Source organism: Zalophus californianus, chromosome 16 (genome assembly GCF_009762305.2).
Source record: "Zalophus californianus isolate mZalCal1 chromosome 16, mZalCal1.pri.v2, whole genome shotgun sequence".
Taxonomy (NCBI): domain Eukaryota; kingdom Metazoa; phylum Chordata; class Mammalia; order Carnivora; family Otariidae; genus Zalophus; species Zalophus californianus.
This window is the reverse complement of record NC_045610.1, coordinates 12,002,518-12,026,712: the sequence shown is the minus strand read 5'-3', so window position 1 is coordinate 12,026,712 and position 24,195 is coordinate 12,002,518. Positions and strand designations below refer to the sequence as shown.

The window sequence follows — 24,195 nt, the reverse complement described above, 5'->3', positions numbered from 1 at the left end:
GGTGGGAGGAGAGGGAGAGGCTCAAAGGACCCCCTCTGGTGGGGGTCTATCAGCTAAAGTACACACCCTCCTCCCCAAAGGAACAAAACCCAGATTATAAATAATTTCATCTTTTATTCTCTGTACAAAACTTCTCAAACTATGAAAATAAAGTCTGCAAAAGGCAAAGTAACACTTGAGCCTCAGAGGCCAGGAGGCTGGTGCGCCCTCATCTACAGTATGTACAAGTCTCTCCAGAAGGGAGAGAGGCGCCTTGGAGTAGGACCCCCCTTGCTGGCTGGGAAAGCCAAGTAGGCCCCCCTCAGCTCAGTAAAATGTACCCCTCTGTGAGAGGGGAGAGGGAAAAGCCACTGGGCGCCTGCAGAGCGAGGTCCCATCGGCCGCCCGGCCCCTGCAATCCCCCGATCGGCCACCAGAGGTCAGCACATGCTGGCCGCCGCTCGTCGGGTTGGGGCACGGCGCGGCGGGGCGGGGCGGGGCGGGGCGGGGCGGGGCGGGGTCTCGCCCCCACCGGCCTCCCAGGTCAAGAGGCAGCAAAAGCCCCTGCGTGCCTCCCATCCCCCCAAGAGACAGCAGTACGTGGGCGGACCATGGACATTTGGGGTTCCCCAGCGCTGCCTTCGGCCGTCGAGGCTCCGGCCCGGCACACAGGCCCCGCTGGGGCCGCCGACGGGGACCTAGCTGGAGGTGACGGTGGTCCCGCCGCCCAGGCGCATGAGCATTTGCTGGCAGTCGTGCAGCAGGCGGCGGTCGCCGAGCTTCTCGAGCGTGCGCGCCGCCTCGGCCAGCATGCCCACGCGCTGCCCCGGCGCCGAAAGGAAGCCGGGCGGTAAGTAGCAGGAGGCCAGCAGCAAGGCCTCGGCGTGCTCCCGCCGCGTGGGCCGCGGCTCCAGCTCGGCCGCTGCGCCTGCGCACACCGCACGGGCGTCAGGGGCGGGGCTCCGAGCCTGGCCCCGCCCCCTCGGCCCCCCCACGCCCTTCTCGGGCGCACCCCTGGAGCCTCAGACCCCTCCCCGGGGCCCGTACGGTACAATGGACTCGGCACAGTCGCCTTTCCCTGCAGGTGACAGTGGCCCCCAGTGGATTTCGCAGGTGGGATATCGCCCTCCGGCAACCGGCACGAAGTCCCTCGGTCTCTGCCTCTTACACAGCAGCGCTCGGCATCCGTCACACCGTCTGGGCCTTCCCAGCCCCGGGCGCGGCCCGAACCCGCCCCTACCAGGGCAGCGCCCCGCTCACCTTTGCCACAGGGGCCTGCCCTCCTCCGCAGACTGCGGTCCAGGAGCTGGTGTGTCCGCGTGGGGCTGGCCCCCGCCATCAGCCGGGCCGTGGCCTCGTGCAGAAACACCTGGGCAGGAGGGGGCCCGGAGAGTCGGGGTTCGGGCCGGGCCCCCACTCTCCCCGCACCTGCTGGTGAAGGGCCCTGTGGCCACTCACCCTCCGCATGGCGGGCCGGAAGCTCTGTGCCAGACGCCTCAGGCCACTCAGGTCCCGCTGGAAGCCACGCAGTTCGAGGGCGGAGGCCTGGGCTCCAGCGCCGGGGCCCTGCGAGGCCTGGGGGGGTGCAGGTAGCTGCTGCCGCCGCCACAGGCTAGTCCGCGCCACGAGGAGCAAGTCACACAGGAGCAGCTGCATGGCCTGGAGGGGTGGGGAGGGCAGGGCAGGGGTCACGGGGGTGGGGGGCTCCGGCTGTGGGAGGGGACGGGTGGGGGCCCGCGGTGCCAGGGGCCGGCTCCGGGCTGCACTGCGGAGGCACTGCACCCGCGTCACTCACGTGCAATGCAACAGCAATGCACCGCGGGGCCGCCCGCCTCTCCAGGCCCCCACGCCTGCCACCTGCCACAGGAGCAGCCTCCAAAGAGAGCTCTGCCAGACCCCTCACCCCACCCCTCCTCCTGGGGCTGGGGCGACTGGGGCCTTAGCGAGTGCGCCCCCCGTCCAGTACTGCGGGGATAAGCCCACAGTCTTCTGCAGCGCAAGGGGGAAGGTCCAGGGACGGAAAGGGCGGTGACAGCCCCCCAAGACCTGCCAGGCCCCCAGCACCACCCCTCACCTTGTTGATGGAGCTGCCAGCTGGGGTGGTGGCCAGGCTGTCCTGCAGGTACCCACTGGCCTTCTCACAGATGGCCAGGCTGGCCGGGCCAGACTCTGCCTTCCCGCGGCCCAGCACGGCCCGGGCTGCCTTGAAGGAGTGCAGAGCCGCCCTGGGCAGGGGTCTCCTGTTGGGGCCAGGGCAGAGGACCGATGGTCAAACCGGGCCCAGACCCACACTGAGACCCCAACCGCACAAAACCAAGGCTGAGGGGCAGCACCGCGCTGGGGGTGCCGGGAGAATCTGGCGGATCCTCACTCAGACTCCTGCAGGGCACGGGGCAGGTGCTCCACCAGCGGGTACAGCCGCTCAGCCGCCTCCTCATCACGCCGCAGCCAGTGGATCACCACGGCCGTCAGGGAGGCCCACCACTTGGCCACAGGGTCTGTGCCTGCAGGAAGCATGGGGGTGGGGGGAGGCTCCCTGAAGCTCAGCCACACTGCAGCTGAGGCGGAGCCGGGGGTCGCGGGGCGGGGGCCTGGGGACTCACCAGTGGTGGTGGCCGTGCTGGAGCTGATGGAAAAGCTACAGGCGGGAACCCCGGCAGCATCGGAACAGCTGTTGAGCAGCTGCAGGTACCCCAGGGCGTCCAAGAACTCCCTGTGGCAGGAGAGACACCTCGCTGTCAGGACAGGTGGCAGGGCTTCTGCGAAGGCCCCGGCCCTCCTCCCCTCCCACCAGAGCCCAGCCGGACCTCCCAGCTCCCTTCCTGGCCCAGCTGCTAGGGAGACAGACCCAGGGAGGAACTGAGATGCGCCCGAGGCTGCACAGCAGGTGGGCAGTAGCCTGGCTCTGGCCACCCACCCACGGCCCTGGACACAGCCACTCCCAGACTTACCGTGGAGGGTGCCTGCCTGGTGGGGGTGTGTGGGGCGGGGGGCGCAGGGCCACTCACCTGTCCCCATCAGCCGATCCAGGGCTGGGACTGGGCTGAGCCACACAATTCAGCGCTCGCTCCAAGAGATGTTCGCGGAATAGCTGAGTCACCTGGGCCAAGGGGTCCACTGTGGGGAGGAGCGGGTGAGCGGGGCGGCAGGAAGGGCCCCACCCCTCCTCCCCACATGCACCTCTCCACACCAACGGCCCTCCCCTGGGCATGCGGGTGGGATAGATACCCCAGGCTGCCCTTGGATAGGGTGACCTACCCCCGGACAGTGTTCATCTGCTTAATAACACGTCTCTACCAGCTCTGTTTCTTCCATCTGATCTCCTTACTCAACACTGGTCTTGCCTGGGATCACCTCCCAAATCAACCACCTGCCCCCAAATTCCTGTCTCCCTCTTTGCTTCTGAAGTGCCCCAACTGAGACAGACCCAGCCTTGTTGCTCCTGCAGCCTCAGCAACAACAGACAGACCGGGGCGGGCAGGGACATGCAGAGATGCAGGGACAAGGGGCGGGACAGGAATGGGAATGGGCCACGAAGGATGTCGGGTGACGGGATGGGCACAGCGCTGAGAGAGCACCTGGGTTGCCGGCCAAGCTGTACAGGCTCTCCCTCGGGGTACTGCACACGGCCCAGTCCCCATCCACGAAGAAACGGTGGCCCACGGGGTGGCACAGCCACTGCATGGCAAGAGGCACCGAGCCGCTCTGTGCCAGGCAGGCCTGGCGGGCGCTACTCAGGAAGAAGCGCTGTGGGGGAGGGGAGCTGGGCTGTCACACTGCACCCAGACAGGGACTCAAACCCAGCCCTAGGTCTGAGGGCCCAGCTGGGCCTCGAGTCCCCCCCCCCCCGCCCCAGTAACCGACTGCCTCCTCCTGTGAGCCCCGTGCCCAGGGAGCCACTGGAAAGAGCTGCAGAGACAAGCCCCCCAGCCCATCGGCCCAGCACCCACACTCACTGTCAGGAAATGCAAGGCCCGCGGGAAACTGGTCTTGACCCTCAGCGCGGCGGCCACATAGATCTCGGCCAGCGTGGCCACGGACACGGCGTCCCCCGCACATTCCGCCAGGTTCAGGGCGCTCAGTGCCAGATTGGCGGCAGTGAGGTGCCCGCCTGTGTACTTCCCTGGAAAACGGGCAGGACGTGAGGCAGGGGTGCGGCGGCGGGAGCCCCCCAGGCCCAGCCCCTCGCCCTGCATACCCATGGCGCGCAGCTGGTGCAGCTTGTGGTAGACGAATGCGGCATCCCGGGCGCTGGTGCGGGCGTCCGCCTGCAGGGCGCAGTCCCTCTGCAGGCCCCCTGCCCGGCCTGCCAGCCAGCGGCCCACCCAGAGACGCTGTAGCAGATGGCGGATGAGGTTCCAGAGCAGGCTGCAGGCCAGGTCCAGGTGAGAGGTGGGCAGCGGGCGGCCCAGGGCCCGCAGGGCCAGCCACAGCTGCTGCGCAGCTTGGGCGAAGTCCCCCTGGGGATGAGGGTTTTCCAGGTGAGCAAAGGGGGATCAGAGTATGTGAGCACCCGATACCCGTCCACTCCGAAGACCCTCCCACCTCGGGCCCCCCACCATGACGCTGGTATGCTCCCCCCGCCCTCCCAGGCAGTGCGAGTCTGAGGGGTCGACAGGAGCGGGGAGGACAGGGCAGGGCAGGGCAGGGCCACCCAGCACCTTCCCAGGCGCTGCTCAGGTCCTGGCCCTGCCCCATCCCCCGAGCCCACCCCCGGGGATCCGGCCCCTTACCCGGGCCAGGTCCAGGTCAGCCTGCTTGCGGTGCCTCCAGAAGTGCACGGCGGGGCCCGAGTGGGGCCGCGTGACTGGCTCTCCGTAGACAAAGAGAAGCGCCAAGCAGGCCAGCGCCAGCAGCCCATTGGGCAGCCAGACCAGTGGGGTCAGCAGCCACGGGGCCCAGCCAGGGCCGTCTGGGGGCAGACCGAAGGGCTGGGACCACAGCGCCCTGGAAATCCAGAGTCCCGGCTACACGCCCCCGAGCTCCCCGCCAGCGCCCCCTCCGTCCCCAGGATACCCATGCTGGGGGTCTGTCCTACCTCTGCCCTCAGTGCCCAGCACGCTGCGGCCAGGACGGTGGTAGGTGCTGCCGGCATCCGAGGGGCTGGGGAGAGCCCGGCCGCCCAACAGGGCAGCCAAGGGGTTGCAGGAGAGGCAGAGGAAGACGAGCGTGCACAGGGCCAGGCGGGAGCGGTCCAGCATGCCCCGGCTGCGGGGGGACAGCAGCTGCTCGGGCTTCACCTGGCAGGGGTGGGCAGGTCGGCGAGGGCGGAGCGGGAGTGGGCCCGGGGGGATGCGACAGGGAAGGAGGGATCAGCCCTCCACACGGCCTTACTGTGGGAACCCACATGGCTACAGGCCTCAGTTTCTCTATCAAATGGGAGGTGGGCTATGTTAGGGGCCTCTTCCCGACCAAGTCCTGGGGCTCAGATATCCAGAGGAGACGGACCGGGGGTGGGGGTGGGGAACAGGGCCGGGCCCAACCTGGCTGTCCTCAAACACCGGGCTGTCGGGCTCCGAGTCACTGCCACTGCCGCCGCTACCCCTGCCTCCAAGGGACAAGGGGCTGCTCTGAAACGGCGAGCCGGCGTCCGAGGGGGGCGGGCTCAGCGTGTCCACCAGCTCAGGCTTCGTGCCGTCCATGGGCACGTCTGTGTTTCCTCCGCTGCCGCAGGCTGAGACCAGGTCCTTCAGAGACTCTGGAGGCCGGAAAGGAGCAGGGCCGGGGGTGAAGACTAGATACCCCACCCCCAATCAGCTCAGGGCCCTCTGGAGAGGGGCGCATGGGAGTTGGTCTAGCTCTTGAGGGCCAAGTTGGGGCCAAAGGAGAGGCTAAGGGCCCTTGTAGGGTTAGGGCTTAAGGGGCAGGTGCGGGAGCTGGGGGGTGGGGCAGCGCAGAGCCAGCGGCATGGGGAGGCCAGGACTCACTGCTTTTGTGGGCTGCAGTGCGGAGACTCAGGTTCTCCTGCTTGAGCTTCTGGTTGCTCTGTTGTAGGAAGCGGATGTAATCGATGGCCTTTCGCAAGACGGCAGACTTATTCAGCTGCAGGGGGTAGGAGGGAGATGGCACAAGGGGCCGGTCAGGCCTGGCCAGTGGGCACCTAAGCAGAGGGCGGGGTGGGGGGTGGCGCTACTCCACAGCACGGCTGCCTCAGGACTGTTGCACTTGCTGTTCTCTCTACGTGGAACGTTCTTCCCCTAGTAGAACCTATCTCCCAGGCTGGGCATGAGGATTCATACCCCAAAGGCATCCAACAGTGTCCGGCTAACGGCTAACTCCCTCCCCTCCTTCAGGTCTTTGCTGTTGTCATGTCACCTTGGTGAGGTGCTTCGGACGTGTAGCCTCATCGTCCCTCTCCCTGGGTTGTCCTCCTTCACGGCGCTTATCCCCAGCAGGCGACTCTAACACTTCCTTCTTTATCCTGTGTACTGTCATCCCCTGTCCCCCACTAGAACGTCAGTCTCCAGACAGCAGGATTTTTGTCTGTCTGTTCCCTGCAGTGTCCCCAGGGCCCAGGCTCAGTCCCAACCTCTGGGTCTTCCGGTCCCCTGCTTCCCCAGGGTCACCCCCACAGTGTGCCTCTGAACACCGTTGCCCGCACCTTCGCCTCAGTGCCCACCACCAGGTCCTTGAGCTCGACGATTTTGTCGTTGATGGAGGAACGATAGCGTTTTTCAATGGCGTTGTGGGCCGTGCGCTTCTCCCCGCGGCTCTGCGCCGAGCCCGGGGCCTTGCCACCAGCTGCCAGCCGGTTGATGGGCAGCTTCTCTGCGTCCATGACCAGCGGCACTGTCGCCAGGATGGTTCCTCCACTCACCAGGGTCTGAGGGGCCAGGCGCAGGTTACCAGCCGGGCCTGCCCACACGCAGAGCCCCAGCCTTCGGCCCCACGCCACCCACCTGCAAGGGCGCCGTCTGTACAGCGGCGCCAGGGGCCAGGGAGCTGATACCCGCCGCCTTCACAGTGGCTGCCATGTCTGTTTTCATGGTCGTCAGGAGCAGAGAGTCTGCCTTGATAAAGTGGGGCTGCAGCAGGACCTGGGAGGGGATGCGGTCTCAGCCAAGAGCTGTGAGTCTGGACCGGGGCCTGCCATCTCCCCGAGGCCTGGCCAGACCTCCTCACCGGGACCTGCTGGATCTGCGAGGTCACCGTGGTTGTTCCGGGCACTGTTGAGGGGTTGGCTGTGGCCGTCAACAGCTGCTGGGGGGCTGCGTTCTGGACCTGGGTGTGCAAGGAGACGGGCGGGACCCCTGGCAGAGAAGCCAGAGGTAGGCCAGGCAGCGGCTGCGGGGTGCTCCCCGGAGGGGTCCCTGCAGAGATAAAGGCTGGGGCTGCAGGCACAGGCCACCCTCACCCACTTTCAACCCACCCCTCAGGGCCCTATCACCCTATGACCTGGGATGAGTCATCAGCCCTCATGGCTTTGGGTTCCTGGGTGGCCAACCCCTGCCTGGAGTTCCGATACAAATGTGCTAGCTTTCCAGCCACGCATTTGTCCCTGGAAGGGTGGCGTTGATGTCGCCACCCGGGCACAGTGAGAGGCAGGGCTTCACCCAGCACCAACGCACAAGGTACTGCTAGGAACAGGGGAGGGGCGGCACCTAAGGCAGAACAGCAGAGGCCCCGATGTCTACAGCCCGCAAACTCCTCTCCTAAGGCCACGGTAGACCCTCCTCTCTGTGCCCGTGTTGTCCCTTCCCCCCACACCCCCCCTTACCTGTGGAGAAGCCTCCCGTGGCGCTGGGGTAGCCCAACACAGGGGCAGAGCTGAACTGTGGTGGGGCAGGGGCCGGGAAGCTCTGGGGCAGAAGGGACCCTGGCAGGGGCTGTGGGGTCGGGGCCTGCAGGATAGTCAGTGGCAGGGGCTCCTCCTTGATACCAGGCCCGGGGGAGAAGGCAGGCCCGGGGGGGTACATCTTCAGGGAGGTAGGCGCAGGCTGGGGAGGGGACAAGGGTGGAGGTGTCGCCTTGGGTCCCCCCAGGAAGCCTTCGAGTGGGGAGCTCATTGTGGCAGGAGGTGGGGACAAGCTGCCCGGGGAGTTGGCATCAGGACTCGCAGGGTCTGTGCCCCCTGCCCCACTGCCGCCGGCATAGGGTGGGTCGAACAGGCCCGGGAAGTCGCTGTCTTGGTTGTTGATGAGCTGCAGCATGTCTGGGGAACGGAGAAGAGGCTGGGTGAGTGACCGGGGGACGGGGGCTGGCCCCTGTACAGGGCATCACACACTTCATGCCTCCGGTCCACACAGCTGGATGTGGGGGGCAGTGATGCAGAAACAGAAGGCCACCCACATGAGCCCGGGCTCCGAGACACACAGCCATTTCTTGGGCACCTGTGACATCTGGAGCAATGCCTGGTGCTGCTCATGTACCCAGCAGCCCGTACAACGGCTGGGCAAGGTCAGTGCCCCACACCTATGCTGAGGCAGAACTGGGGTTTGGGCCCCAAACGGCTGACTGCAGAGCTGCCAACCCCGACCCATTCCTCCGTGGCAGAGACCGAGGCTTGGGGCTGACCCAGCTGCCAGCCATGTGTGTGCCAACCAGTGTGTCCCTGCGTGTTCTGGGCACAAGCCCAGACCATGCCTGCAGCCAAGCAGCCTCGGGACCAGGCCATTCAGGGCTTCAGTTTCCCCTCTATAAAGGCAATGCTGGCCGTCCTGACTCCCTCCTCCTCGTACAGACTGGGACACTCCCTGCCACAGCTCCAGCCTCTCCCCCAGCTGGCGGGTCACCAGCTGCCTGGCTGTTGCCCTGGGGCCCTCTAACCCACTAGGGACAGTCACCCACTGGGTTAAAGTGCTCTGCAAGATCCGCAGCCTGAGCTCCTGGCCCTGCCCACCTGCCCACTGGACATGCGGCCTGGGCCAACAGCCTCCTCTCACTGGGCCTGTTTCCTCATCTGCACAACAAAAAAGGATGAAGCCCTACATGGCAGGGCTGCTACGAGGCTTGGCAGGGCAGGAAGGTGGCGCACAGCGGGCCTCACCGTTACCTGCCTCCTGCCAGGTGCCCCGGCAAGGCAGTTCCTGCAGGAGGGGACCTCCCTCTGGCCTCCAACAGCCCGAGGTGGTGGTGCCAGGCTCGGGCCCCCTGGGCCCTCCATGGGAAACACCTCATGGGCTCTCCCGGCTGGTGCAGGCCCTAAAGGCTTACAGTACTTTCACTGGCAGCGCCCCCCCCATCCCTCACCCCGGCCCTCATGAGCCCCTCTGACAGATGGGGAAACTGAGGCCCTGAAAGAAAAGCTGAGTGAATCCAGGACTGGGGTCCGGATTTGGCTCCAGGGAGGGGGGGGCAACTGGCCTCCTCCCTGCTTCTTCCCCTGCTGCCCTAGACGGGGGCGGAGGACGCGGGAAAGCCACCCTCTCACTCCAAACGCCGGGGTAGGGGGAACTACTGCGGGTGGGGGTGGCCCACCAACTCCAGTGGGCGCCGGGAGCTGGCACGCCGCCCCCTCGGGAACCCGCTCTTCCCGCTGGGGGGCTGGGAGTTCCACGGCCACTGCACACACACGCCCCCCCTGAGGAAACCGGGGATGGTGACCCCGCAATGGAGTAGAGGCTCTGTGATAAAGGGGTGGGGGGTCCACCAAAAAAATACCTTCGAACGTGCAATCCATGGCTCCGCGGCCCGCGCCCGCCGCCCCTTCGGGGCGTCCCGGCCGCTGGCCTGCCGGTCTCCGCGCGGCGCCGACTTCACCTGTCAGGGCTCGGCCGCGCTATAAAGCCCGCGGAGCGCCCCGCCCCCGCCCCGCCCCGCCCCCTCCGGCCCCGCCCCCGCCCCGCCCCCCGGGGCCGCGGGCCGGGCATGGGGTGAGCGCGCGCGGCCAATCACCGGCCGCGCCGCTGCCTCACTAGGGCCCCGCCTCTGCCACCGCCCCACCCCCGACGGCGGCTCGGGCTCGGGTTTCACCCCGCGGCGCTGAATGGGGCCGGGGTTACTCGCGGGCGCCGGCCCTTAACCCACTCGGCGCCGACATCCGCCGGGGTTACTGACGGTCACCGCCCCCCCTACGCCCCCAGCTCCAAACACCTCCGTCAGCACCTCGGAGAAGGGTGGCGGAGTGGTCGCGGGGCCGGGATAACCCCGGCAGGGACGACCCAACACTCTTTCCAATCGCTGGCACTCTGTGCGGCGGGACCCCATCTCTAGGCCTCAGTTTACTTCTCTAGACAATGGGACAATCACGTCTCCCTGGCCTCGAGAAAGGGAAAAGTGAAAGAGAAAATGGGGGCGGCGCTCAATACCACGAAGCGCTGAATTAAGGCCAAGGGCTGCCTGGCAGTGGGGGCAGGGACCTCCCCTTCTTGGGGCTGCCCCAGCATGGGGCCACCCCCCACCACATGGATGCCTAATAACAGGTCACTGCCGGGAAACTGAGTCCCAGAGTGAGGAAGGGAGACCCTTACTCCAAAATACACATACACATAATACTTGAACCTGATTCCTCTGTCTCTGCACAGATGTCCTTTTGCAGAGAGACCTGGGTCTGGGATGTGGGGAAGGGGGTCAGCAAAGTCTGCCCTGGCTCCCAGGTCAAGCCTGACTCACTTGTTCACTGTAGGGTCCGGGGAGGCCAAGAGACAACCCAATCCCTGGGACACAAGGTGAGGAAGGCAGGGTGTGACAGGGTGACAGGCTCTGGGGGTCTTTTGAGGAGGTACCTAGGACTGCCTCCCCTGCTGAGGAAGGTCAAAGTTCGACACACATACAGATGAACAAAGCATGGCCAGCTGCCCAGGTTGTCAGCTTGAGCTTTTGTGGCCAAACAGACCACCAGCAAGTCCTGCCCCAGCCTTCAACCTGCCCCTCCTCTGGCTCCCAATCTCCTGTGGCCTCGGTGGGGGGCTGAATCCTGGGCAGGCAGGCATGGCAACTGAGCAGCGTGGGCCAGGAGGGACTCCAGCCCCAATCTCTCTCCCTCTCCACCAGCCTAAACAAGGAAACACAGCCCCATCTCCCTCACACACATCCAGTTCCCAATCTTTCTAGAACTTTCCATGGCTTTGTAGGAGGTGCCAAGGATAACGAACTTCTCCTCTGGCACCTCCATCTCCCTCTCTCCTCAGCCTGTGGGTGCTCACACTCTCCCTCATCCCCCCAAAAACAAAACAATGCATTGCTGTTGGAAAGGTTCTGACCTCACCCGAGTAACCGAGACAGGTTAGACACCGAGACCTGAATTCCAGGCCCGAGTTTCAAAAGCAGACCCTGGTGGCTCTGTTCTCCCTTACCGTGTTCCCCAGTTGTGGAGCCCTGAATGTGGCAGGGCAGACAAGCACGGTCAGAGGCAGCCCCGAGGGTGTCAAGCCCGCCCCCCGCCCCGTTCCTGTCTCATCCTTAGGATGTCTTCCCTTCACCACATTTTCTCGCCTTTGTTTTCCATTCCTCACATCTTTGGGCTCTGCCCCCATTCCATCCTGAGGACGGAGAAGGGAGAATGGTCACTCAATGTCCCCCTGAGGGTAGCAGGAGTCTGGAAAGTCTTCTGAGAGGGAGGCTGGCCAAGCGGCAGAGGACACAGTTTAAGCTAAGATGCAGCAAGAAAGAGGGTCTGGGCGCCACGAGGCACCTGGTGGCATCGGAGGGGCCAGCCTTTCCGTAACCCCCCATCTCACTCTCTTCTGGAGCTGAATCTTCCTGCAGAAGCTGGGTGTCAGAGCTAAGAGTGGGGTTAGAAATTCGAGATCAAAACCCACAGTGCACCTCTTCCCCCATACAGCCCAGGGGCCGACCTTCCCTCTGCGTCTCACTTGCCGTGTGATCCCAGGCAAATCACTCCCCTTCTCTGAGCCTCCACCCCTGGTCTCCAGAGGTAAGAGCAGTGGGGTTCTAGAAGGGCAAGTGTGTTTACTACAGCATTATTTATGACAGCCAAACTATAGAAGCAGCCTAGGTTGTCCATCAACGATGAACGGATGAAAATGGGGTGTGTGTGTGTATAATATATATATATATATATATATAAAATGGAATATTACTAAGCCATCAAAAAGAGTGAAGTCTTATCATTTGTAACAACATGGGTGGATCTAGACAGTATAATGCTAAGTGAAATAAGTCAGAGAAAGGCAAATGCCGTATGATCTCACTCATACGTGGAATGAAAAAAACAAACAAACAGGAAAAAAGAGACAAACCAAAAAAACAGACTCTAACTCTAGAGAATCAACGGATGGTGACCAGAGGGGAGATGGGTGAAGTAGGTGACAGGGATTAAGAGCCAAGGGCTGTTATGAGCATGATGAGCACTGAGTAATGCAGAAAAAAAATTTTTTAAGACTTTATTTATTTATTTTGACAGAGCGAGAGAGACAACGAGAGAGGGAACACAAGCAGGGGGAGTGGGAGAGGGAGAGGCAGGCCTCCTGCGGAGCAGGGAGCCCGATGCGGGGCTCGATCCCAGGACCCTGGGATTATGACCTGAGCCGAAGGCAGACGCTTAATAACTGAGCCACCCAGGCGCCCCTGTAATGTAGAGAATTGCTGAATCACTATGTTATACACCCAAAAACTCATATAACACTGCATGTGAACTAAAAAAAAAAAAATGAAAATAAAAAATAATAAAAGAGCAAGTATATGGGCGCACCTGGGTGGCTCAGTAGATTAAGCATCCAACTCTTGATTTCGTCTCCGGTCATGACCTCAGGGTCATGAGACTGAGCCCAGCATCAGGCTCTGCGCTGGACGTGGAGCCGGCTTAAGATTCTCTCCCTCTGCCCTCTGCCTCTGCCCCCACCCCCCTGCTCGTGTGCACGCTCCCTCTCTCTCTCTCTCAAAAAAAAGCGCAAGTGTTTGAAGCACCCAGAATTCAGCAAGATTGCTGATAAAGGTTAGTCCCTCTGTAGCAAATGGAATGGTCTAGAACTATTAAGTCAGGTAGTGAGTTGGGCTCCTGGGTGGCTCAGTTGGTTAAGAGACTGCCTTCGGCTCAGGTCATGATCCTGGAGTCCCGGAATCGAGTCCCACATCGGGCTCCCTGCTCAGCGGGGGGTCTGCTTCTCCCTTTGACCCTCCCTGCTCTCACGCTCTCTCTCTCTCTCTCAAATAAATAAATAAAACCTTTAAAAAAAAAAAAAAGGTCAGGGGCGCCTGGGTGGCTTAGTCATTAAGCGTCTGCCTTCGGCCCAGGTCATGATCCCAGGGTCCTGGGATCGAGCCCCACATCAGGCTCCCTGCTCCGCAGGAGGCCTGCCTCTCCCTCTCCCACTCCCCCTGCTTGTGTTCCCTCTCTCGCTGTGTCTCTCTCTGTCAAATAAATAAAATCTTTAAAAAAAAAAAAAAAAGGTCAGGTACTGAATTGCCCAATACTTGCAGTGATCAAGCTGCAACTGGGGATTGCTTTATGGAGAGTAAATTGGGCTGGGACTGGGGTGAGGCAAGAGAGGTACCCACTCCCAACCCTGGGAGCCAGGACAGTGGGCCCCAAAAGACTGGCCACGTCTCCCAACTCGTGGATCATTCTCCAGAGAGCTGAGCGCTGGGCTTCCAGCATAGAGAGACTCTCAGAAGGCCCATGGGGCTCCTGCCGGCCCTCCTTGAATATGGGGACTAGGAGGCATAGACTCAGCCTCAGTGGGCCTCCCTCCACCCCCTCCAATCTTTCATCTTACCCACCTCCTCCCCAAGCCTGGATTTCTCCTTTTTCCTCTCCCTTCCATCCCTGCCCTGATCCTATCAGGGCCCAAAAGGAAACCTGAGCAACCCCCCTCCCTCCCTGGCTCTACCTTCACACCTCCTTTGGAAGGCAGATGTGGGGCAGCCTTTTATTCTCTGGCCTGTTTATTCTGTGAGGCCATGATGGAAATCTTGGGAGGACCCAACGCCACGAACGGGCAGGAGCCCCGCTCTGATCGTCACAGGAGCCTCTAGCCCATCCAACCTGTGTGAGACCTCGAACCCCAAACAAGCTCTGCTTACATGCCTCTCGGGATAGGGAGCTCACCACTTCCTTCACATGGCCTGGTCCATCAGGCCCAGATTTGTTTTTCTGACAATATTTACTGCCTTTTCTTTTTTTCTTTTCTTTTTTTTTTTTAAGATTTATTTATTTGAGAGAAAGAGAAAGCATGAGGGGGAGGGGCAGAGGGAGACAGCGTCCTAAGCAGACTGCAGGGAGCACAGAGCTGGACGCAGGGCTCCATCTCAAGACCCTGAGATCATGACCTGAGCTGAAATCAAGAGTCAGGTGTTTAACCAACTGGACCATCCAGGCTCCTCTCTACTGTCTTTTCTTAAGTGTCCACTGTGTGTCAGGCCTGTGCCAGGCACTGGGGTACAGGGACACAGCACAAAGACCTTCCCTCCTGGAGTTTATGTTCTAGTGACCGACGGTCTGCACATACATGGAGGAAGGTGGGTGCAGACGGTGATGGGCACCACGAAGAAACTGAGGCAGTAGAAAGAGAGTGTGGGGGGCCACTACAGATGAGATGATCAGCAAGTGTCTCTGAGGAGGCAACATCTGAGCGGAGGCCTGAATGAAACGAGGCAGCGGGCCAGGAGGGAGGAAGAATGCCCAGGGCAGAAGGAACAGCAAGTGCAAAGGCCCTGAGGTAGGAGCAAGCTTGGTGTGAGGATGATGAGACAGCAAGGAGGCCAGTGTGGCCAGAGCAGAAGGAGCGAAGGGGGAACAGAGGTCACGGAGGCAGCCAAGGAGCTGGGAATCCCACACAAGTTTGTCTGTCCTCTGAGCCAAGGACACCAATACTCCAGGAAATGGGCAGGAAAGGGGTTTGCACACTGTCCAGTCACGAGTGTGAAGAAGAGTGAAGGGTATAAAGCAGCACCCGCACAGGAGAGGGCATGCGACAGGGCTTATGGGACCCCTGGAGCGTTCCACCCCTGCCCTCTTCATGATGGGCACAGGGCAGGGGTGGGGCGCTCCCTCGGCATCCCAGGGAGCCAGGGCTACACCCTGCCTGCCATTCATCCCTGCTGCTCCTACCAGTGCCTCCGCGATCCTCCTGAGGACTCAGGTCAGCAGGGTTGCATGTCCTCAGCTAGTCATGTATGCAACAGGGACAGACAGCCCTTTGTGCACCCAGGGCTGCTGAGGGTGCGAGCGTGTGCCGGCTCTTCCCGGAATGGGAAGGGCCCATGGCGGGAGCCCCAGGTGTACCTGGGCATGGGCCCTCTAGATGGGACAAGGAAACTAAGGCTCAGAGAGAGGTCGTGTGTACAGGGGCCCACCACTGCCAAGTAGAGTATCTGGGACTCAAACCCAGGTCCAGCAACCCCCAAGCCCACACGCATCAGCTCCAGCCTGGCTCTGCCCCAACCGGCTGGCGGCACTGGTCTCAACTCAGGAGGTGTGTGCGGAGTGCAGGATCGGGAGAGGAGGCAGCACGAAGCTCAGCAAGGCTCAGCTCGGGCACTGCCCCTTCCTGGGGACCTTCCCAGCCGCCGTTAGCGGCCGGGCCTTGGCGGGGAGCCCCTCAAGGCAGGGCCGGGGCCTGAACCAGCGTGTGACCCCAGCATTGCTCAGTACAAGGAAGAGCCCAGAGGGGACCAGAGCCAGCTGGCCACCACCCCACTGCTGGTCTCCAGCCGCAGGCTCTCCCCCAGGCTGTTCCCTCTGCCAGGAATGTCCTTCCCACTATCCTCTGTCTACCTAGCAAACTCCTGTTCCTCTTTCAAAACTCACTCTGATGTTACCTTCTCAGCTTCTTCCCTCATCTGTGTCATCCCACACACTAGGTCCCATTTACCCAGACCACATGACCCTGGACATGACCTGTAAGAGGGCCATTAAACAAAGATGCTGGCCAGCACCAACTCAGACATCTTATCCTAGGTGGGGGCTCGGGGCACATACTTATTCTGGAAGCTGAAAAGCAACCCAAAGGCCTGAGACACTGGCCATCTGGGAGCAGGGCCCGACTGCTGAGCAACTGTTTCCAGTCTAAATAGTAGTGCTGCACATTTCTTTATATAAATTATATCTATTTCCCCCTTCGGGGTTGCTTCCCTGCAGCCTGCTTTAAACCTGAAATGGATGTATGGGTTCAAAGGGAACATGTTGTTTTAGAGCTGCTGGGCTGCTCTCTGGAAAAGAGAAACCCCTTTACAACCTCCCCTGCCCTGTGTCCCATTTCCTCATTGCATCACCAGCACGGGGTTTTATCATTTTTATTTACTTTTGGTTGCTTTGCTTAGCCCAGAGAGGTGTGTGACTGGAAGCTCGAAGTGCTTGAATTTGTATTTCCAAGGCTGCCTGCGTTGAGGTGTTTTGTGTGGCCCAACTATCAACGATGACCAGAGGCTCAGAGCCACCCGCTGTGCTCTGGTCCTCCTCCACCAGCTAGATTCTTCTGCCTGGGAAGCAATCCCTGCTGGGTGTGGCCTATCTACCGCCCCCGGCCGCTTCTCACAGGTCTCCAGCTCCTTCACCCCGCCTCAACTACCACCAGGCCTGAGCCACACAGGCTGGGCAGCTAGGGGGCTATGGTGAGTGAGGTGTTTCAAGGCCTCTATTCCTCATCTGTGCATTGGGTGAGGAGGTGACAAAGGCATTTCGAAGTTTCCTTCCAGCTCTACTCTCTTTATCTTGTTTTTTTTTTTTAAAGATTTGTTTATTCATTTATTTGCCAGAGAGACAGAGAAGACACATGCATAAGCAGGGGGATCGGCAGGCAGAGGCAGAGGGAGAAGCAGACTCCCCGCTGAGCAGGGAGCCTAAAGCGGGGCTTGACCCCAGGACCCTGGGATCATGACCTGAGCCAAAGGCAGACACTTAACTGACTAAGCCACACAGGCACCCATCTATTTATTTTTTATTTAAATTCAATTAATTAACAATATTATCCTTTTTTTAAAGAAAGATTTTTTTTTAATTTTTTATTGTTATGTTAATCACCATATATTACATCATTAGTTTTTTGGTGCAGTGTTCCATGATTCATTGTTTGTTCATAACACCCAGTGCTCCACGCAGAACGTGCCCTTCTCAATACCCATCACCAGGCTAACCCATCCCCCTACCCCCTCCCCTCTAGAACCCTCAGTTTGTTTTTCAGAGTCCATCATCTCTCATGGTTCGTCGTCTCCCCCTCTGACATACTCCCCTTTTCTTCCTCTCCTGTTATCTTCTTCTTTTTTTTTCTTAAAATATGTTGCGTTATTTGTTTCAGAAGTACAGATCTGTGATTCAACAGTCTTGCACAATTCACAGTGCTCACCGAAGCACATACCCTCCCCAATGTCTATCACCCAGCCACCCCATCCCTCCCACCCCCACCACTCCAGTAACACTCAGTTTGTTTCCTGAGATTAAGAATTCCTCATATCAGTGAGGTCATGTGATACATGTTTTTCTCTGATTGACTTATTTCACTCAGCATAACACCCTCCAGTTCCATCCACGTCGTTGCAAATGGCAAGATCTCATTCCTTTTGATGGCTGCATAATATTCCATTGTGTATATATACCACATCTTCTTTATCCATTCATCTGTCGATGGGCATCTTGGCTCTTAAAGAAAGATTTTATTTGGGGCGCCGGGGTGGCTCAGCTGGTTGGGCGAGACTGCCTTCGGCTCGGGTCATGATCCCGGGGTCCTGGGATCGAGCCCCGCATCGGGCTCCCTGCTCTGCGGGAAGCCTGCTTCTCCCTCTCCCACTCCCCCTGCTTGTGTTCCCTCTCTCGCTGTCTCTCTCTCTGTCAAATAAATAAATAAAATCTTAAAAAAAAAAAAAGAAATATTTTATTTATTTATTTGAGAGAGAGAGAGAGCGCTTGAGTGGGGGTAGGGGCAGAGGGAGAAGCAGACTCCCCGCTGAGCAGGGCGCCTGACACCGGACTCAACCCCAGGACCCTGCGATCATGACCTGAGCCAAAGGCAGATGCCTAAACCGACTGAGCCACCCAGGCGTCCCATACACTATCTTTAATGGTAGCTAAGGACAGGGTGCTTGCTCCCCTAGGGGTCAGGCAGGGGGAGAGGTGAAGGGCCCCCCCACTAACCTTGACCAGCCGCACCTTGTTCCCCAAGCAGAGACCCAGAATCCAACGGTGGTTGCTGAGAAATTGAAACCATAGCCCATAGAAACTTCCAACACAGTCTCCTTGGATAATCTGCTAACATTTGTTAAGCTAAATATGTATTAGGTGCCAGGTCCTAGGTAAGTGCTCTAAATGATGAAAGTTGGTTGAGGGCCTACTATGTGCTGCTTAAGCCCTTGACCTAAACGAGCTCATCTGATGCCCACAACTCCAAGAAGATGGTTCTATTATTATTCCTAGTACGCTGACGAGAACCTGAAGCTCAGAGAGGTTAAGCCACTTGGTCGAATCTGAAGACCCCCGGGCTCCAATGGGAACCCCAAAGCCCCAGGAGGGGTAGGGCTGGCACGCGACTGGGAGGGACAGGCTTGCTGGGAGATAGCTGGAGGGTCAGCTGGGGGAAGGGGGTGGGTTTGGCAGGGTTCCAGGTCAGGTTGGGCTTTTCCAGGCCACCAACTCTTCCAGGGGGGATGGACTCCCAATCCCTGCTCCACCTCCCACCAAGCTCCAAACCCAGCAGGGGACCCACACATCTGGATCCAGCTTCAAACACCGCCCTTCCCAGGATCCCCAAACCCGTTTCTAAGGCTCTCCCCGCTCCCCTCCGTGGAGCTGCATGGGACAGAGGTCTCATACGTATGCCGTCCCTGTCAGGTCTGGGGATCAAAGGGCACACCCACAGGGCCTGTGGCTGGCAGAAGACAAAGCCAGAAATACTTCCTTCTGGCCTGCGCTGCCGTTCCCACCAGAGCTGCACCTGCTGGCGGGGCCAAGTCTAGATCCCAGGCCTCTGCCTGGCGGTGACCCCTGCCTGGGGCTGACCGGGTCACTCAGGATGTTTGTGTCCAGCGAGGTGACCATTGGGCAGGAGCTAACTCCCAGACCCCTCAACCCACTGCCAGCATGCTTTTCTCCATCCCCCAAAGAGACGGGTTGCACAAACCCTGCAGGTCTGGAATGCAGTGCTGAGACAAGGGAACAGCATCCTGGGGGCACTGGGGGTCCATGGTCGTTTGAGAACTCTGGCGTGATATGCCCGGAGCTGGGAGCTGAGAGGTAAGCAGTCCTGAGCTGTGTTTTCTTTTTGTTTGTTTAATTTTTTTATATTTGAGAGGCAGAGAGGCAGCACACATGCGTGCGGGAATTGGCGGGGTGGGGGGAGGGCAGTGCAAGCAGAGGCCGAGGGAAAGGGAGAGAGAGAAAATCTTAAGCAGGCTCCACACTGGGCCCCAAAGCAGGGCTCGATCTCACGACCCTGAGATCATGACCTGAGCCAGAACCAAGAGTCGGACGCTTAACCGACTGAGCCACCCAGGCGCCCCTCGAGCTGTGTTTTCTAAGAAGGGCCCAAGCTTGGTGGGACCGGGGAAAGGACCAGGCATGAGACACCACGGGGAGGGGCGTGGGGTGGGGGACTGGCCTGGACCCAGAAAACAGCCTAGGAGCAGGCAGGCCCTCCTGTGGTTTGTCCAGGCACCTTGGGAGGGACCACAGGGCTGGGGAGGAGGAGGTCCAGGAAGGCTTCCCTGGCTTGGAGGACTCCCGGGGTATGACAAAGAGGGAAGGTGGAGGCATCCAGGCAGAGGACAGACGAACTGTACCCCCAAAAGCTTCAGACAAACCAGAGCCCCCAGGACGACTCCTCAGTCAGGCGCAGCACCCCCCGGTAGGCAGGGAGGCCCCAGCCGGAATGCCAAGTCTACTTGCCCCTTCTGCACTTAAAAGCATGCGCAAGATCTGATCAGTGAATCAGCAAAGAGGTGAAGCCTGCCCCGGGCTTACCAATAATCCCAAACATGGCACAGGACCGCTCTCTCCTGTCCCCACCACCCACAGCCGCCAGGGACCCCAAAGCACAGAGCAACTACAGGAGGCCGGGGGGGCGGGCGGGGAGACGAAGCTCACCAGAGGTTACGGTGCACCGTAGCCAGGCCAATGCCTTCACCCACAGAGCTAAGGGCTCGTGCCGGCAGCTCTACCCCAAAACCCGTTCACATGACAGAGGGCTTGGCAAAAGCAGGCAGCAGGGCTGGGTGGGCCTCGAGGCCCTTGGCCAGCTCCCTGCCGACGGTCCTCGGTCTCCTGACTCAAAGGCCGCGCTCCAGGCTGGGAAGGGGAGGTGGCCGCTTGGCCTCTGAACCCTCTCTGACCTACTTCCAGGCCCCCCAGCGGAGCCCCACGTGGAGCAGCCTCCTGGGTTCCCTGTTCTTTCTTCTTTTTAAGATTTATTTATTTGAGAGAGAGAGAGCTCCAGTGGGGGGGGGGGGGGGGAGGGCAGGCAGAGGGAAAGGGAGAGAAGCAGATTCCCTGCTGAGCACACCAGACACGGGGCTCCATCTCACGACCCTGAGATCACAACCTGAGCCAAAATCAAGAGTCAATGGTCAGGGGCCTCTGGGTGTGACTCGGTTGGTTAAGCTGCTGCCTTTGGCTCAGGTCACGATCCCGGAGTCCCCGGATCGAGTCCCGCATCGGGCTCCCTGCTCAGCGGGGCGTCTGCTTCTCCCTCTGACCCTCCCGCCTCTCATGCTCTCTCTCAAGTAAATAAATAAAATCTTAAAAAAAAAAAAAAAGTCAATGCTCAACTGACTGAGCCACCCAGGTACCACTGGTACCCAGGGCTCCCCATTCTTTTGCTTCCTGCCCCTACCCCCACTCTTAGGAGCTCAGCAGTTTAGAACATGGGCTCCAGAGTCCACAGCCTGAGTCTGAATCCTGGCCCTGCCATGTTCTAGCTGTGTGACCTCAGGCAAGTCACTTAACCTCTCTGTGCGCCTCAAGGCACTCATCCGTAAGATGAAGATCTTAAGTCTACCCACTTAGGGTTGTCAGGAGGGCTCACCGGTCAGCTAGGAGCCTGGGCTCAATTAGTGTTCCCTGTTTGTGTTGTGATCCTCTACCCCAGCTGCCGGGAAGGGCTTTCGACATACAACCCAAGCATAGCACTACCCTGCTCCCATCCCCCCAAAACTCCTCACTGCCTCCAGGACCCAGGCCCTCTACCCGTCCGGGAGCTCGAGGCCTGCTTGGCCCACCTCTCAACCCTCTTTCCTCTCAGGGGACCTGGAGACCTTCGGGGCCTGCCCTTCCCACCCCCACGTCACTCTCTCTAGACCTTGAGTCTGCCTCGCTCCAAGGGCAGGGGAAGAGCCTCAAAAGTAGGCCTGGCCTCTGAGCATCAAATTCCCTTCCCAGAGTCTCCACCTATGGAATTGGAGAAGGATCCAACCAAGCAAAGATTGGCCTGGGGGGGTCCACTGCAGTACAGTTACTGAGAACAAAACAACGTGGATGTCCATCAGTAGGGGACTTGGTGCATAAACCAGGGAACTTGATTGTTGCCTGGCTGTTGACACGGAACAAAGCAGGTTACAATCTGCTGTGAGCCAATGGACCCTATTCTAATTTATAAAAGTATAGATTAGCAGTTGCCTGGGGCTGGGTGTGGACCAGGGAGCAGTTGTAAGTTGGCAAGAGGGATCTTACAGTGGTGATGAAAATGTTCTAGAATTAACTGGTGATGGCCACACAACTTGGTCAATGTAACAACTTACTGTACACCTAAAATGGGTAAATCTTATGGCAGGTAATTTATACCTCAATGGTGTTTTTTTTTTTAATGTTTTATTTATTTATTTATCAGAGAGAAAGAGAGAGAGAGAGAGAGAGAGAGAGAGAGCACATGAGAAGGGGGAGGGTCAGAGGGAGAAGCAGGCTCTCCGAGCAGGGAGCCCAATGTGGGAGTCGATCCCGGGACCGTGGGATCCTGACCTGAGCTGAAAGCAGACGCTCAACCGACTGAGCCACCCAGGCGTCCCAATGGTGTTGTTTTTAAAAAGCAGATCACGAGTATACAGCCATTCCAAGAAAAAACAAAACAAAACAAAACAAAACAGACACACACATGAAAACAATCCCCCACATAATTAACAGAGCTTATCTCTGCATGACTGGTTTAAGGAAGATTTTATTTTCTTCTTTTTGCTCACCTGCACCTTCTAATTTTTTTACAACGCAAAGAGATTCGTTGTGTAATTGGGGGGAAAACGGAAAGTTTGGATAACAACCGAGAAATCTGCTGTGGTGGGCAAACGTTACGCCCACCCCAGGAAGAGGCCCCAGTCGTCCCCCTTCTCTCCCAGATTAGAGCGGGAGCCTAATTGCCCCCACCTCCCAACGGCTGCAGGGGCCCAGTCTTCGGGCCTCGGGACATAATGCTTCTGTAAATGAGTCAGTGAGAAAGGTCTATGCCAGAGCCGTGGCCCTGATACACCAGCCCTTAGTCCACTGTCCCAACTCCCCTAGGAAGGGAAGCATTCGTATCCTGAGTGGGAAACTGAGGCTCAGAGGTTGAGAGAGCTTGGGCACTATGGCAAATTGAGTGACTAGGGTCCAGATTCAAGTGCTGACCCCAAAGCCCAGGTCCTCACCACCTGGTCACGGTGCCTATCAGGCTGCACTACTGGGCCCGGGGCTTGTGGAACTGTGAGTGGAGTCAGGCTCGGATCTCCCCAGGGTCTGGGGTTTGGGGACCCTCACTCCAGCGCACAGTGATGGCGAAGGCTGCTTTGGAAAAGCCCCACAACCAGGGTCTCTCCTCCCGGGCCCTCCCCTTGCCTGGCCCACCGGGAAGGTGAGCTGATAAGGCCCCAGGCTAGCAGCCAGCTGGGCTAACATGCAAGGCTGCAGTAGGGAAGGAGCGAGTGGCTTAGATGCGTCTGTTTTGCCAACCCCAGGTGGCCAGGGCTCCATGGACACGTCTGTCCAGGTGGCGGGAGGTTTAAGTCCTGTGGTCTTGGCCTCGGGTTCCCCGTCGACCAAGTGCCACTTAGCCAGTGTTGCCGAAACTGCAGCGCAACCGTGGAGGGCCGTTTGCTGGGGGCTGTGGTTTGCCCTGTCTACACAGTGGGGCAACAGCCTCCCAACTGGTACCTGCCGCCCCGTCCCCAAACCCCTCCTCCGTCTAGCAAACAAGATGCTTTCAAAGACGTGAGTAAACCCGCGCCGCGGCTGCCTGGGAAAACATCCCTCCCCGTCGGTCCCGGGGCTGACCCTCAAGTCTCAGCTCAAAAGTCGGCTCAAAGAGGTCTCACCCCACCCCGGCTCCACCCCAACGCGCAACTAAATATCCGTTTGCGGGTTTTCTGGAGGATTTCCGTGCTCCCAAGAAAAGGGGGAGCCCAGGTCGGTCTGTGAACCGCCCGTGCCGAGGACGCGGCTCGGCATGAAGCAGCTGCTCAATAAAGGTTTGCCCAAGCGATGCCCATCTAGGACCAGGAAAACCGGACGGGGGCGGGAGGGGAAGAGAGAGGGAGGAGGGACCAGAGAAAGCGCCGCGCGCACGCGCAGGAGCTCCGCGCCGAGCTGAACTCTCGGGCCGGAGGGAATGACCGTGAGTAACCCCGCGCTGACGTCAGGGCTGGGGCAGGGGCGGGGCCTCGGCGACGCCCAGGCGGGTCTCCAGGCTTGCGGCGACCGCCACTGGGCTGAGAACTCACTGGCCGCGCCGCTCGGGGCCCCGGACGCCCAGAGGCGCACGTGCCCGGCCGGGAGCCTCCAGGGGACCCGGCGAGGCGCGGCCCGAGACGCCAGGGCGGGCGCAGGGAGGCTCGGCGCGGTCTGGACAACGGGGCCCACAGCGCACTGTCCAGAGGCGCGGGGAAGTCCCCGCGCACAGAGCCGGTGCCCGCGCCCCGCGCCCCGAGCCGGCCCGGAAGACAAAGGCGGGACGCCGCCGGCGCGCCACGCTCGCGCGGAGCCCGGCCGGCCCTTGACGTACCTTCGATGTCGGTCAGGAGGGCCGCGTCCAGCTCGCACGGCTCAGCCAGCGCCTGCTCCAAGGCCGCTTCGCTGAAGGGCGGCTCGTCCATGGCGCAGTCACCTCCTCCGGGCGGCCCGCCGGGCCCGCCGCCGCGTACGGACCTTCGCAGGGAGCGCCGCGTCCGCCGGCCCCGGCCCGCTGTCGCCGCTGCGCGCGTTCGCGTCCCGTCCTGGCCCCGGTGGCGGCCCGGCGCCCGCGAAAAGTTCCTCGGAAACTGGGTTCCCCCGCTGTGGCTCTGCAGGGAGGGCGGGGCGGGGGCGGGGCCCTGCCGGGAGGCCCCGCCCTCCAGGGTAGAGGCGGCCCCACCCTACCTGGAGAGAGCTGGGACCCGGTTGCAGGGTCTGCCTCGCCAGCCTACCCCGAATCGGCGCCTCTATAAGTGTGCCCT

General features: G+C 60.4%; 1 protein-coding gene across 4 annotated transcripts; it reads right to left on the bottom strand.

The window, feature by feature from the left end:
• Positions 1 to 94: 94 nt before the first annotated feature.
• On the bottom strand, positions 95 to 24,183 carry SREBF1 (sterol regulatory element binding transcription factor 1). 4 transcript variants are annotated; one of them, XM_027624623.2, is made up of 20 exons: positions 23,766 to 24,182; positions 9,580 to 9,678; positions 7,697 to 8,131; positions 7,102 to 7,289; positions 6,879 to 7,016; positions 6,581 to 6,802; positions 5,907 to 6,021; positions 5,463 to 5,677; positions 5,018 to 5,219; positions 4,713 to 4,891; positions 4,178 to 4,439; positions 3,936 to 4,102; positions 3,558 to 3,726; positions 2,988 to 3,096; positions 2,583 to 2,692; positions 2,351 to 2,483; positions 2,054 to 2,219; positions 1,438 to 1,638; positions 1,240 to 1,348; positions 95 to 907 (listed from the first exon to the last, which is right to left on the bottom strand). In XM_027624623.2, the coding sequence occupies exons 1-20, from the start codon at positions 23,854 to 23,856 to the stop codon at positions 678 to 680; spliced, it is 3,540 nt and encodes a 1,179-aa protein (XP_027480424.2). In that variant the 5' UTR covers positions 23,857 to 24,182; the 3' UTR covers positions 95 to 677. The 4 variants fall into 4 exon arrangements, with proteins under 4 accessions (XP_027480424.2, XP_027480422.2, XP_027480423.2 ...); XM_027624621.2 differs by lacking the exon at positions 9,580 to 9,678 and having other exon boundaries at positions 23,766 to 24,180; XM_027624622.2 differs by lacking the exon at positions 23,766 to 24,182 and having other exon boundaries at positions 9,580 to 9,681.
• Positions 24,184 to 24,195: the final 12 nt, after the last annotated feature.

Coding starts and splice junctions, on each gene's coding strand:
- SREBF1 (XM_027624623.2), bottom strand. CDS start 23,856: ATGGACGAGCCGCCCTTCAGCGAAGCGGCCTTGGAGCAGGCGCTGGCT. Junction 7,017..7,101: donor CGCAGATCCAGCAGGTCCCG/GTGAGGAGGTCT, acceptor ATCCCCTCCCAG/GTCCTGCTGCAGCCCCACTT. Junction 3,097..3,557: donor CAGCTTGGCCGGCAACCCAG/GTGCTCTCTCAG, acceptor TCCTCCCCACAG/TGGACCCCTTGGCCCAGGTG.